This window comes from Polyergus mexicanus, unplaced genomic scaffold (genome assembly GCF_030449975.1).
Source record: "Polyergus mexicanus isolate NDT 795.1 unplaced genomic scaffold, iyPolMexi1.0 SCAF_3, whole genome shotgun sequence".
NCBI classification, from domain to species: Eukaryota; Metazoa; Arthropoda; class Insecta; order Hymenoptera; family Formicidae; genus Polyergus; species Polyergus mexicanus.
In genome coordinates this window covers 6111867-6125505 of record NW_027223323.1, presented here as the reverse complement: position 1 = coordinate 6125505, position 13639 = coordinate 6111867, and the positions used below count along the sequence as shown (strand labels likewise).

The following is a 13639-nucleotide window of genomic DNA, read 5'->3' as shown; positions in this document are numbered from 1 at the left end:
AAACAGGAAACATACGTAGACATATTCCATATATAATTATATATTTATATATAGTTGTATATGAAAAATGTTTCTTCGACGCATATATATATATATGTATATATTCAAAGTTATAAAATTCTATTATCTTATATAACGCAATAGATATGATCTCTATTACATATTTTAACATTTTATTTAACTAACATATGTAGTCCACATTGAGACCAAGTCATATGTTCTTAAGAGAATTTACAAGATAAATTAAAGATTTACATTCGTAACATACCCATAGGCATTGTACACATTTGTATAAATTTATGTTTCGAGGAAACATAAAGCTATACATCTAAAGTTCAACTAAAGAAGTATCGAGATGACTGGACTTTGGTAATGTCAAAATCACCCTTTTTTGGAAGCTTTTTAAAAACCTCCAATGAAAGATCGTTGTCTCTTTGTTTTACGACCCTAAAAGTTTAATTAAGTAACATTAATGATACCAGTATTTCATTTTCTCATAATTTTTTACAATTTTTACACATGCATCTAGATTCTTAATCTTCAAATTTTTCTCATAGCTCGCAACTTACCCTTCGCCGCTTGTAAAGTGCTTTTCATATCGTTTACAAAGGAACTCTGATAAATTTTCGAGAATGGGCTCGCAGTGAAGTGCGATGAATTGCTCCCGACAGATCTAAAGAAAATGGAATGTTATATATTAATGCATCGTTATTTACAAACAAAATCACAATGAAATGTATATGTCCCCGTAATATTGCTTACTCTGTTCATAATGTCTACGGAGCATGCATGCGTCCAGAAACAATCGTGTACCGACATGAATGTGATCCCCGCTTGTTCGCAATACAAGCTCGTCAACATCATATGACTGGAGTCCAATGAGTGAATGAAATTCGGCGGAAAGGCATTCTTTTGCTTTAAAGTGTCTGGCTTCCTGCAAACGGCATATATTTATATTATGTATAATTTGGTAAAAAAAGAAAGAAATGTACATATATAAGTACACGGGAAATATACGAGAAATAACTTCAAAGATAGTTCTTGCAATTAGATAGTATAATTTAGAAATTATTGTATGAAACTTTTATTTCATAAACTGACATTTTTTATAAAGTCATTATACAATTAATTTCATAACATTCAATAAGAAAAGAATTATTTATTCTTTTAATGTAAGTAGAGAAGTGTAGATGAAATTAGATGATAGATAAAAAGTTGTAATTGTATATTAAAAGAACACCAACCGCTGTTATTAATACAATAACTAAATTATTTGCAATAACGTTATAAATTATGTAAACTTATGAAATAAAAACCTTTCCCTTAACTCTATCCATAAATAAAGATCAACACGAGGGCTCACCTAACGAGCTTGTTCTGACTAGGTGACTTGATACGTTTGAAATAGGGTTGTAGGACTGGAAGACCTAACGGCGTCACCCACTGCACGTTCTGATTGCATCTGGTCGAGATAACACGGGCACAGTCTGTAAACCAATCCTGGATCTCTTTCGCGCTCGTGAACATAGTTCGGAGGGATTGAAACGTTTTCTCAACCAGGTACAGACTGCCGTTCCAAGTATAATCCTGATTGAAGTCTTTCAAGTCGCTCAGTTGCCGGGCAATTTGAAGTCTACCGCCAAACTTTGTAACACCGTACACTGTGGTCATCACCGTCTGCTTGATGACCTTCCTCGTGACGTATCCTTCCAAGGCTTTAGCTACATCATTGCCGGCCTCCACGTCAATCCTCCTGTAGTCATCAACCATGCTAGCGACAACATTATATACATCCTGCGGCGTATCCGAGGGATACAAGTTCACGCTTTCCGCTCCGATCTTGTCCCTCCCGAGAGCGGCATAATGCTGCAATCCATTACAACTGCCGTCTTGATGAATCGGTAATCTGCAGATGTACTTCTCAACGTTCGGAGACTGCAGGGCATTGTCTATCTCTTTGCACGCTGCCAAAGTTTGCCACGGTTCATCGGACTTAATCCACCACATTTCTCCCGTCAATGGATTTCTCGCGCTGTCCACAATCAAGTCCAATATCTCGTTTGCGAACTTTAACCGTTCGTCTATCGGCTCCTTCTTCTTCATACCGGTCAAGTTTATCGCGTGAATTTTCAACCAGTCCAGACCCTTCGGACCTAAAGGTTTTCCTTGGGCGAACATGAGAATCGAGCGACCCAAGTCCGAGGCAAGATGAGTCAGATGAGGTGGCACTGGGTAAGCTCTGCCTCTAAAATCTAGATTATGCGGCAACCAGAATACCTTGTCTCTAAAGTGATTAGCGAGAGATAACTTATAGAGACAATCGCACCATAGTGAATACATTTCGTTCTTTCTGCGCCTGAGTTGAAGCGCCATTTTCGTTATCTTACTTTTATCCATGTCGCTTGACGAGATTATTTCAGACAGAGACGATAGTACCGAAGGTGGTTGAGGTACGTCCAGTTGCTCCGAACCTCCCTCTTGGAAGATCTGGATCAGAATATCCAGCATAGGCACGTTAATTTTCCATGGAATCGAACCGAGTTGATTCAGGCAATCGAGCGCAGAGTATAATTGTCTCGTCGGTGTATTCCTTAACAAGAGCGTCGGCGTCATATACGGATCACGGATAAAGCTTACTTTGGAGAATAAATAACCGCCGGTATCTATATCGACCCACGGCCGCGGCGGCGAGCACGTCGGCAAGAGAATCGTCTCAAAGGTCAACGTTTCTGGATGCGAGTCTTTGTAGAGCCTATGTAAGTAAGGATGCGGCTTAATCTCCTCTGTCAAGAAATGATTGGTCTGTTTTCTGAAGAGCAAGTAGAATGCAGGTATCTGTCGCTCGGATGCGTCAGGTTTGGATATATGACAAATCTTCACGTCATTTAGAATTATTTTGTACAGAAACTCGCCAACGCTTAGCAAGATGTTACGAGGCCACTCTGGCACTATCATTTCGGAGCAAATGCCGGACTGGTTGGCTTCCTGAGCAAGTTGCTGCCATTTGATGCGTCCGTTAATGCTGTCAACGGGCTTTTTCTGCATGTACCATTCCAAATATTTTTCGTAGATTTGAATAGAGTTTTCTATGACACCGGCTTTCATCTTTCGCTGAAACTGGAACATTAAGTTTATTAGATAAGTCCGATAATGCAACATTTAAGAATATTATTCTTTGTACACAGTTAAGATAAAATATATTAGAATATAAAGAAATTTTAAAAAATATAGAGAAAATATGTATATATAATAATTAAATAATATAAAAAAAAGCAAACAATTTCGATATATGCTATATACCTGATACTTTTTATAAATGTATCTTCCTAGTGTTATATATAAATTCGTTATGGAAGTGCTATACGCGTCGGAGAATCTGGCCAGTTGATTAATTTCACGTAGAATCGCGTTTATGTACTCCTCCTTGGGTAGCACTTGCAGAAACGGGTGCAATGCTTTGAAATCGGGTTTCATCATCAACTCTTTTTGTTTTTGATAAGTCAAATTTCTCTCGAAAGCATGCGTCACAACTAATTCCCAAGATTTTTCCCATTCCGCGATTCGTTCAATCTACATAAAAATATGTCACAATTAATTAATCATTTTCGTGTTTTTATAAAAAATTCCGTGTGTGTATGTGTGTGCGCGTGTGCGTGTGTGTGTGTGTGTCATATGATTTTTCTCACAATTTCTCTTTCCAATTAATTAATCTTGCACATAAAAGGATGTAAAATCATCTTTATTAAATACAAAAACATAAGTTTCTGAAAGAGAGCGTTAAGTATAAACAGAATTAATTTAAGATTAAGAATAAAGAAATATAATAATAATTTAATAATATAACAATGTTTTAAAAAAATTGATTATATAAATAATAATCTTAAGAAAAAGTAACAATTTTTAAATAAATATAAAAATTAATAAATATTAATATCTTGCAAAAATCATTTAGAACATTTGGGATATTAATTTGATAAAGAACTTACAGCTTGCTGTCTAATGTCGGGATCTCCGGTGAACGGCGCGATACTCTTCACCTCCAGCTCGCACTGCCTTTCCATATCGACTTGTGTATGCATCATGTCCCACAATTCATTCATGACTACTACTCCTTTGGCCGGGCTCTGACGATTGCTGTCTATCATCAGATTCTGTAATAATTTGCAGTCGTATGCGCTGTTGATGTTTCTATACTGTACGCGATATTGCGGATCCAAAAACTGAATACATTGAAGAATAGCATCGCGTTGCGCCGCGTTCAACCGCGTGTTCATTACGTCATCAAAGGAGATGCCTCTGTGTCTCATGTCCGCCGTCATTTCTGTCGCACATTCTGCGAAAAATCACATAGAAATATCGTAAATTAAAAAAAAAAAAACTTTATTTATATTCTAAGTACCAGATTTTTCAGTTACAAGATATTATTATCTTCGAGAGTCATAATAATCCGTTCACCTATTCGTTTCTCATTATTTTTCATTCTTCCGATCATCTCGAACATGAAAGCGTACGTCCGCGGATTTGGTTCTACAGAATGCACCTTCATTAGTTTATATATTTCGAAAACATTTTCTAGTCGCGCGTTGGAGACGTGGGTCTCCAGGAGCAGATTATACAGTGCAATAACAGAAATTTTACTGCGCTTAAGTTGATCTTTGTTCAACATCAGCATCTTGAAAGCCCTGCTCGGCATTTGGGTCTGTATGTAGACATCCATGTGCGCCCGTAATTGAAATAACAAGTTCTGACTAGAGAAAGAATCTTCATGGTGATCTTTTTTCTTTACGATGGTTATTGCGGTACAAGGATTTGAAATCCCGTCGTACTTGGATATCTGCATACTGCGAAAAAGCGAATTGCATATGAAGAAGATAGACTCTTACAAATTATTCCGATTATAGTTATACTTACAGTACATCCTGACTCTTATCTTTGTTATCACTCTTATCGATCTGCAATGTATCCAAGAAAGAAGAATCCTTAATCAACATAGTATTATCACTCATGGCATATTCTTTTAGATCCTCCACGACAGCAGATTTGTCTTTTAAATATTCGTCAGATTCCTTAAGTATATTGTCTGTCTTGTCTTTCTGAAATCGACATTCATTTGATACTTGTATAGATGCGAGGAAATAGAATTTAAATATAATTTATATTATTCACACACGATTACAATCATCTTTTATCTTGAAAAAAATGTTACAACAAAATTTAATCTACTTACAGTGTAAATTAAATCTTTTTCAGGATCAGGTTTGGTATCTTTCACTTGTGTGGAGCTTGTCTTCTTATCGAGATAAAAATTAGGGATCTTGTGCAGTTTATCCAATGTCGCATCAGGCTGACCAACCAACATGGATACATGAGCAGAATTTAATTTACACACTGCTGCTTTTCTGCTGTTGATTGTCTGATCTGTTACTAATATGATAAAATAAAAGATAATTAGTTATTTATTTCATCACTATTCACTAATTGCTTTTTTTAAAAACATATATCTGTGTTGTACACTTATTCTGTACACAATTATTATATAGTTTATTATATTAATATACCTTCCAGTAATTCTGTATGTTTCTTAGAGCGACGCTTAATCTTCTTCTTCCAAGGAGCGTGCAATTCTACTGTATCAGTTGTTGCATAATGTCGAAGCAATGTGTATCTCGTCGCTAAAAGTAAAATATATAAAATAAGTAGTAACAGAAAGCAAATAAAGCATAAATTATACTTTTCACCTATTCAATTTTTATATAATCTCATGATTAATAATATGTTTATCTACAACAATCAAAGTATCTTAATTCTTAGCTACAAATACCATATATATAATATTTCTTCATTAAGATATCTTTGCTGCTCTTTATTAATAAGAATGAGTAACAACAAATAATTTTCAGCATCATATTGCAAAACAAAAGTTTCTTTTTCATCAAGTTTTTTCTCATAATAAAGCAAAAATCTTTCCGTTAACAAAGGAACACTAAATTTCTCCAGCAAGCTGGATGCATCCGCAGTAGCAACGAGTGCAATTTTCAGTGAAAAATCAACAAAAACTTCTGTTAATTTATGAGAGTGTTCTCTTTTAGCTTAATATGAAAATAACAAATTAAAAGTAATGTAAAATATTTTTATTATTATTATTATTATTATTATTATTATTATTATTATTATTATTATTATAGCGCAATTCTGTTTTGTCTATCAATTTGTCAAAAAAGAAAAAAATTTCCAATAATTTCATTTAAAAAAATGCGATCACACGTGTTACGTACATCTGAAAGATCTGAGGTGATGAAAGTTGCAAAAGGAGCAGATTCGCTTCGAGCACTGCGCGGTCGACATGATACGAGCATTCTTCATCGAGGTGGAAGTCCTCAGGAAATTGAACATCTTCGCGCGATGCGAAGCATCAGTTGCCGCGAGCCGCGAGCCACGAGCCACGAGTTGCCGAAAGCCAAAAGTATTATCGACATCGACGATGTACGCGAGCACGCGTAGGATGCCGGCGCGACAAACTAAAAACTAATCTGTACGCGCCACTAGCGCCACTAACGGCCAATCTTATAATCTCGCGATACCACGTGTCCGAGGCTGCGATCGGTAAGACGCTAGAAATGCTTCGAAGCGTTTGATTGATCAATCAGGACAAAAAGAGCGAAGATTTATTTATTCTGATTGGTTAATGTAATGCTTCGAAGCGTTTGGTTGACCAATCAGGACACAAAGAATCAAGATTTCTTTGTTCCGATTGGTTAATGCAACGCCTCGAAGCATTTCTAGCGTCTTCCCGACCACAGCCCAAGTTCAGTATTCAGTAGTGTATCCCCCATCTCGAGTAGCATGGCACTTTCCATTTTCCATATATATATATATAGAGTTCAATGATTTTATCATAGACTTTTATATATATAGAAGTCTGTGGATTTTATCGACTCGATATTTATTTACATTCTCGTCTGATTCTGTATTCGTTTTAACGTAATATTTTATTCTATAATGTTTTATTGATATTTCAAACGCAACCAAATATCGATCGTTGAGAATTTCTTAAAGTAATATCAATATTGAGATTGTCATGAAACTTGAGCTATTGGATTACAGAAAAAAGTCACGATAGATTAATGGCTTTCAAGGTTATATGCGTATTGAAAAGTAAGAAATGTGATTTTACAAGAGAGCGTTTCGACGAAACAAATTAAGGCCATGCATCCTGTGTGTAGAGAAACAATACTTTGACGTTACACAAATGATATAGCGATCATAGTCAAGAGGAAAGGGACGTCAGAATTATCGATCACATTCTAACAGAAAATAGACTTTTATCATTTATCCCTGAATCAATAATCTCGAAGGAAAATCTCAATGGCTTCTGGTATTTCTCATTTAATTACTTCTACATATTAAACGTTTTTTTCCTTCTTTTTTTTCCTCTTACGCAAATTTTTCTCTTTTACACGTCGAGTTCTATCACATTTGTCTAGTAGTCAATAATAATCTAATTGCATTGTACGATTTATTTTTACGCGATTAATTTTAGTTCTAATCGAAAATGTTTATCATTAATTATATATTCATTTAGGGATAATTATAATTAATTATTTTTATTGGATATATAATAAATTAAATCCATGTATAGATTATATGCAAAACAAAGTAATGGAAGTAAAGAAAGAAAAAATAGAGCAAAGAAGCAAGAAAATAATGGGTTCTTTGTTGCACTTTTGCATTTAAAAAAAATGGAATCGGAGAATTTACATTTTGAAGAAGAATGAAAACATAACATAAAAAGATTTACAACAGAATTTTATATAAACTATTAATAAAAAATCCGTTTTACGAACTATTAATAAAAAATTGTTTTACAAATTTTATTAATATTTCAAATTATAATTAAAGGCCCCAATAATAAGATCGAAAATAAAAATGGGCTAAAGGAGTAACTAACGCTTATGATGTAAATATTAGCGTACATGTAAATCTAAGAAACAAAATTCTTCGTATCACAAACATTTTGGTTCTCTCGATTAGAGTCTCTTTTCAATGACGCGTGAAGCGCAAAAATTGTCAAATATAATCCGTTAAAGTAACGGGGTAAAAAAAAAAAAAGGCACAAAGAGATATGATCCTGTGCTAATAAACATTTCCGAAATGTGATCGTTACTTTCACGTCACCACGTTTACCTTGACGAATTTTATATCTCTATGTACCTATAATTTATTTTATACGATACTAGGTGATTTTTTTTTTATTACTTTGACGGATATTATATCTCACAGAGAATTTTTGCGCTTCACAGGCTATTCAATTGTGATATATTTATATAATGTAGATTCTCGTTAAGTTTTTAATATATACATATCCGACCGCAATTTTTTTGACTCCTCAATGTTACTTATATTTTTATTTAACAATTCATAGTCATGTGTATCCTTGATACGTTCTTGCACGCGCTAAACGAGAACGGATTCCACTGTAAGAAAAAATACAAACGCAATATTATTATTTGCGATATACAAGAGCAACTTTAAATAGCAACTTGAAAGTTTCTCGCGATTTTACTTTCTCCCGTAATAATGTCCGATAAAGAGAGAGAAAGAGAGATTGTTATATCGTACAATCTTCTACTGATACTTACTGTATAGTAAATGGAAATTCAATGTCGATATATAATTATTTTGTCAATCAAGATTAATTATAAACAATTTATTATTATTATGCAATTTTTATTTTACGAACATACATTGACTAAGGATAAAAATTTATGTGCTTATTGATCATCGTACGATTTTGGAAGGAAGAAGAAAAAGATATTAAAAGAAAGATTTGCTCGTCTTTTTAAATAAAGGAATTTTGTGAACTTTTTTAATAGATTACAATTCGGCGCCTATACTCAGCGGTCTCGGACCTCGGATTACGAATCGGTCCGACACTATTCGTCGAGGATATCCTACGGCAGTTCTCTCCTCGAAATTCCCGATTCTACAGATCCGAATGAAGGTATGTCTGTTCGCGCGAGAGCGAACGTGGAGAATTAATACGGCTAGGAAACGCGAACGGAACCGATTTACGAAGAAGAGCCGGTGCATTGGAGGGAGACGTCCTTGATTACCGCGGCCGACGTTATGAAACGTATAAAGGAAACCGCCGTCGTTGTCACAGACCCAGAGCGCGACCCGTCCGAGCCCAGCCGAGTCATGCCCGCCAACGAGGGCACTTCCACCGACGATTTCGCGGTGGCGCGGATCAAGCCCGAAAGGACGAACCCTCTTGTGGGATCTCCGCCTAAGATGCCAAGGTCGGACGATTCATCCACTAATTCCTCCACGACCCCGATTCTCTCGAGTTTCACCGCATCAACGGAGGAACGAAAGGCAATCGAAAAGGGAGATTTCCGCAGCATACCGTGTCGAAACGTTCACGAGAAGCTCTTCAGGGACTTTTTCGAGCTAGTATTGCAACGAGCGGTGTTTCAGGTGAATGTAATCTTTAATTGTGTATTTATTTCTTTGAACGAGAAATTAATTCTTGTACGAAATTGTATACTCTCGATATTGCGCAAGCAAGAATGTTTAAGAATGGTAAAAAAAAAAAACGCGCAAGAATACGCACAAACGTTTTAATTCAAGAATAATTGCGTGATACCCACGTAGTCGCGGAAGAAAATATTTAGATAATTGTAAAATAACGATAGCAGTTGTGGATTACACAACTGGTAAAGGCAACTTGAGTACGATAATTATTTCTATATTATTTTTCATACACCATTTGTAATACAGCTAGAGACATTCTCTCTCTCTTTCTCTCTCTCTCTCTCTCTCTCTCTCTCTCTCTCTTGTAGTCTATAATTTTATGTAGTTTTCTCTGTAGTGTAATTTCTTCTCTACATTATTACTACCACCTGTGCTATATATTTCAGCGTACTGTACCACGATACAGATCTTTTTTATTGATTGCACCTTCTTTATTGATTCCGCCGTTTGTGACATGAAACATTCTCTCTGTTCTAGCCGCCGGGGCGGAATTCAAACGTTTATCGCTTAATTATTTACTTACTTTTGCAGACCGCGTTCCTTCCTATGTCTTTTTACTATTTCTTCATCAATTAGTTTTTTTATTCACTTTCAAAGTTGCTATTTTTTATACGATTCATTACTTATATATTCTACTTGTTACTTGTTATACATTACATCCAATAACGATAAAACATTATTTAAAATCGCGGATTTACGCTATCTTACGCTATTATCTTTATTATGGCGATACTAAAAGCGATACCACGAAATCGCATTGATTTTGCGATGTCACAAAAGAAGAGTGAATCGCTGATAAAATAGATTACCCGGTATTATTAGTACAAATTTGTGCCTATGTATATCGTTAGCTATATAGCTAAACCCTTAATAGTACAATTCTTTAATAAGCACCCGCTAGTAGATGTCGAAGATATCCTATGTCACGTATGGTATGTGATGATCGTGTTTCTATGCTAATGTATAAGATAATCTATTTGTTACAAATGCGGTGGAATGATGGAATTTACCTCGCTTCCGCCGATATGTAATAGCGATAGTATTGATAATAATTATGATAGTAATTGCGAATAACGAACTGGTAATTAAAGCTCTACCTATTGATCTTATGCGCTATTATACGGAAATTAAATGCAAACTGCATACATTACAAATTACATGCACGATCAGATTCGACTTAAGGTGAAAAAATTGAATGCTCAACGAAAACCTACTGTTTTCCAGATTTTCGAAAGAATTCTCGAAGTCTTCTACCACGATTTTCCGATTTTTTTACAACTTTTAAATATCTTGAAAAATTAGATAGATAGATAGAGAGAGAGAGAGAGAGAGAGAGAGAGAGAGAGTTTTAATACTCGAAAATCAAAATGATTTGAAACGGGAAATTGATTTCTCAAAAAAATAAAACAATTATCACAATATTTTTTATTTTTGAATCTCTTACTTTGGCCTTACTTTAAGATGTTATGAAAAATTAGAAAATTTTGGAGAGAGGAGAATAAGAGAGCTTTAATCAAAGAGTTTTAATAATTCTCGAACATCAAAATTATATACTTGAAACAAGAAATAAGTTCTTCAAAAAATCGAAAAATTATTAGAGTTTTAATTTTCCAATTCCAATAATTTTTAGATTGCTGAAAGTTGTTGGCATTGGAGAATTTATCTTTTTAGGACTTTTTTTGAAGAGATAATTATTTAACGATTTAAAATATATTATATAATTTATATACGCGAGCAATTACTTAAAATTATAAGCTTTGTTTTTTAATTGTCGTCTACGCATTATCGCATCTTGCAGTCCACCTCCGGGGAGGATCGCGTTGTCGAATGGGTTGATCCTAACAATCTACGATCTGTGGTCGATCTTTCGCTGCCAACCGAAGGTGTCGGCCATGAGGAGTTGTTGACGTTAACGCGCGATATCATCAAGTATAGCGTGAAGACGGGCCATCCGCACTTCGTGAATCAACTGTTCTCCGGTCTGGACCCATACGGATTGTTAGGTCAATGGCTCACCGACGCGCTCAATCCATCCGTCTATACTTACGAGGTATCTCCTGTGTTTTCCCTGATGGAAGAGGATGTGTTGCGAGAGATGCGCGCCATTATTGGCTGGCAGAACGGCGAGGGACTCTTTTGTCCTGGGGGTTCCATGGCCAACGGATATGCCATCAACCTGGCACGTCATCATAGGTGATTATTCATCTTTTTCTCTCTTCCTTTCCCTCTCAATTATCTCTTAAAATAAATTATGAGAGAATTATCTATTGTTTTTTATTTTATTTTGTTGATCAAAATTATTTTTTTAGTTTATTATTTTTTAAATATTTTAGTGGTCTTATTAGTTTATTTTTTCTTTATTTCGGACTTTATTATTATTATTATTATTATTATTATTGTTATTGTTATATTTACTTATTTCTTTTTTTACTTCAGAAATTAACATTATATGTATTATTATAATTTATATTCATTTCACAATATAGCAATATTATAATCATTATTAGATACACATATACACCATATCGACACTTGAATAAGTAAACAAAACGTTCGTTATTAACTGTAGATATCCAAACCTGAAGCAATCCGGATTATCGCAGATGCCGCGGCTGGTGGTGTTCACCTCGGAGGATGCACACTATTCCGTAAAGAAGCTTGCCGCCTTCCTGGGTATCGGTTACGACAACGTTTATCTGGTCAAAGTTGATTCCCGAGGCAAGATGGTGATCACCGATTTGGAGGCTCAGATTGCCCGAGCTGTCGAGGAGGGTGCTGTGCCGCTCATGGTATCTGCCACCGCGGGCACCACCGTGATGGGCGCCTTCGATCCCCTCAAGAAAATTGCCGAAGTTTGCAGGAAGCGCGCACTGTGGTTTCACGTGGACGCAGCGTGGGGTGGCGGAGCCCTCGTCTCCAAGACTTATCGCGGTCTTCTGGAGGGCATCCAGCTCGCCGACTCCGTTACCTGGAATCCCCACAAATTGCTCGCCGCGCCGCAGCAGTGTTCCACTTTGTTGCTCCGTCACGAAGGTCTTTCTTTATTTTGTTTTGCAAAATCAAAATATTGTAATTGTTATAAACATTAATAATTTTATTCAACATCGTAATTTTGTTTTTTCACCTTATATTTCCAAAATATTTAAATGAATATTTAATTGTAATGAATATGTTTTCACTTTAATTAAAAAAAGATATATTTTTAATAAAAATCACGAAATAATGTTTTCTTTTAATTAAAAAAAAAAGACAATTTATATTATCAAAATTCTAATTGTGTTTTTAGGTTTGTTACAAGCAGCGCATGGCTGTGGCGCGAGTTACCTCTTTCAGAACGACAAGTTCTACGATGCGGCATTCGACTGCGGCGATCGACACGTACAGTGCGGCCGCCGCGCCGACGTGGTCAAGTTCTGGTACATGTGGAAGGCGAAGGGCACGCGTGGTCTCGAGGCCCATGTTGACCGTGTATTTGCGCTGTCGCGCTACTTCGCTGATCTCATCAGGATGCGCGACGGCTGGCGTTTGCTCGCCGAGCCAGAGTGCACCAACGTTTGCTTCCGTTACGTCCCGCTGTCTAGAAGACACTTGACCGGCCGTGAACTCGATCAGGCCCTGCATAAGGTGTGTAAAGTACTTATTATTTTCGATATTACTTTTATTTCGTATTTCTATTTATTTGAATCTATATTTCTTGCTATTTTATTTCCCATCCATGTTATTTCGAATGAAATCGCATGCAGATTGCGCCGATGATCAAGGAACGCATGGTGCGAGCGGGAACGATGCTGATAACGTATCAGACGTTGAGAGACATACCAAATTTCTTCAGATTGGTATTGCAGAACTCGGGATTGACGGAGACCGACATAAAGTTCTTCGTCGAGGAGATAGAAAGGCTCGCTGTAGATCTTTAATCGACTTAAATTGCAGATATTGTAAATAGCGATAAAATGTGTACGTATTTTATTAGTATAAGAAATAGCTGTATTTGTGGTAAATCGTTAATGTGATACTTAAAAAAAATAATGAGTGTATAAGAATGTTTCTCTTCCTTATTAAATTTATCAGGTTACTCTATTTTTTTATCAGGGCTTCTCTATTT

At 35.7% G+C, this 13639-nt stretch overlaps 2 protein-coding genes across 5 annotated transcripts; one reads left to right on the top strand and one right to left on the bottom strand.

Annotated features, from left to right (window-relative positions):
* Positions 1-109: 109 nt before the first annotated feature.
* Positions 110-6521, bottom strand: Mtrnapol (mitochondrial RNA polymerase). Its single transcript, XM_070316446.1, has 11 exons — positions 6276-6521; positions 5559-5672; positions 5228-5424; positions 4912-5093; positions 4456-4841; positions 3987-4333; positions 3301-3570; positions 1364-3117; positions 763-934; positions 570-673; positions 110-447 (listed from the first exon to the last, which is right to left on the bottom strand). Exons 1-11 carry the CDS (start codon positions 6391-6393, stop codon positions 336-338), a joined length of 3756 nt encoding a protein of 1251 aa, XP_070172547.1. The 5' UTR covers positions 6394-6521; the 3' UTR covers positions 110-335.
* Positions 6522-6946: 425 nt separating this feature from the next.
* On the top strand, positions 6947-13614 carry Black (glutamate decarboxylase-like protein black). 4 transcript variants are annotated; one of them, XM_070316450.1, is made up of 7 exons: positions 6947-6981; positions 8874-9001; positions 9164-9477; positions 11333-11727; positions 12104-12567; positions 12821-13158; positions 13278-13614. In XM_070316450.1, the coding sequence occupies exons 3-7, from the start codon at positions 9199-9201 to the stop codon at positions 13449-13451; spliced, it is 1650 nt and encodes a 549-aa protein (XP_070172551.1). In that variant the 5' UTR covers positions 6947-6981; positions 8874-9001; positions 9164-9198; the 3' UTR covers positions 13452-13614. The 4 variants fall into 4 exon arrangements, with proteins under 4 accessions (XP_070172551.1, XP_070172550.1, XP_070172548.1 ...); XM_070316447.1 differs by lacking the exon at positions 6947-6981 and adding an exon at positions 7039-7155; XM_070316449.1 differs by having other exon boundaries at positions 8874-9477.
* The last annotated feature ends 25 nt before the right edge of the window (positions 13615-13639 follow it).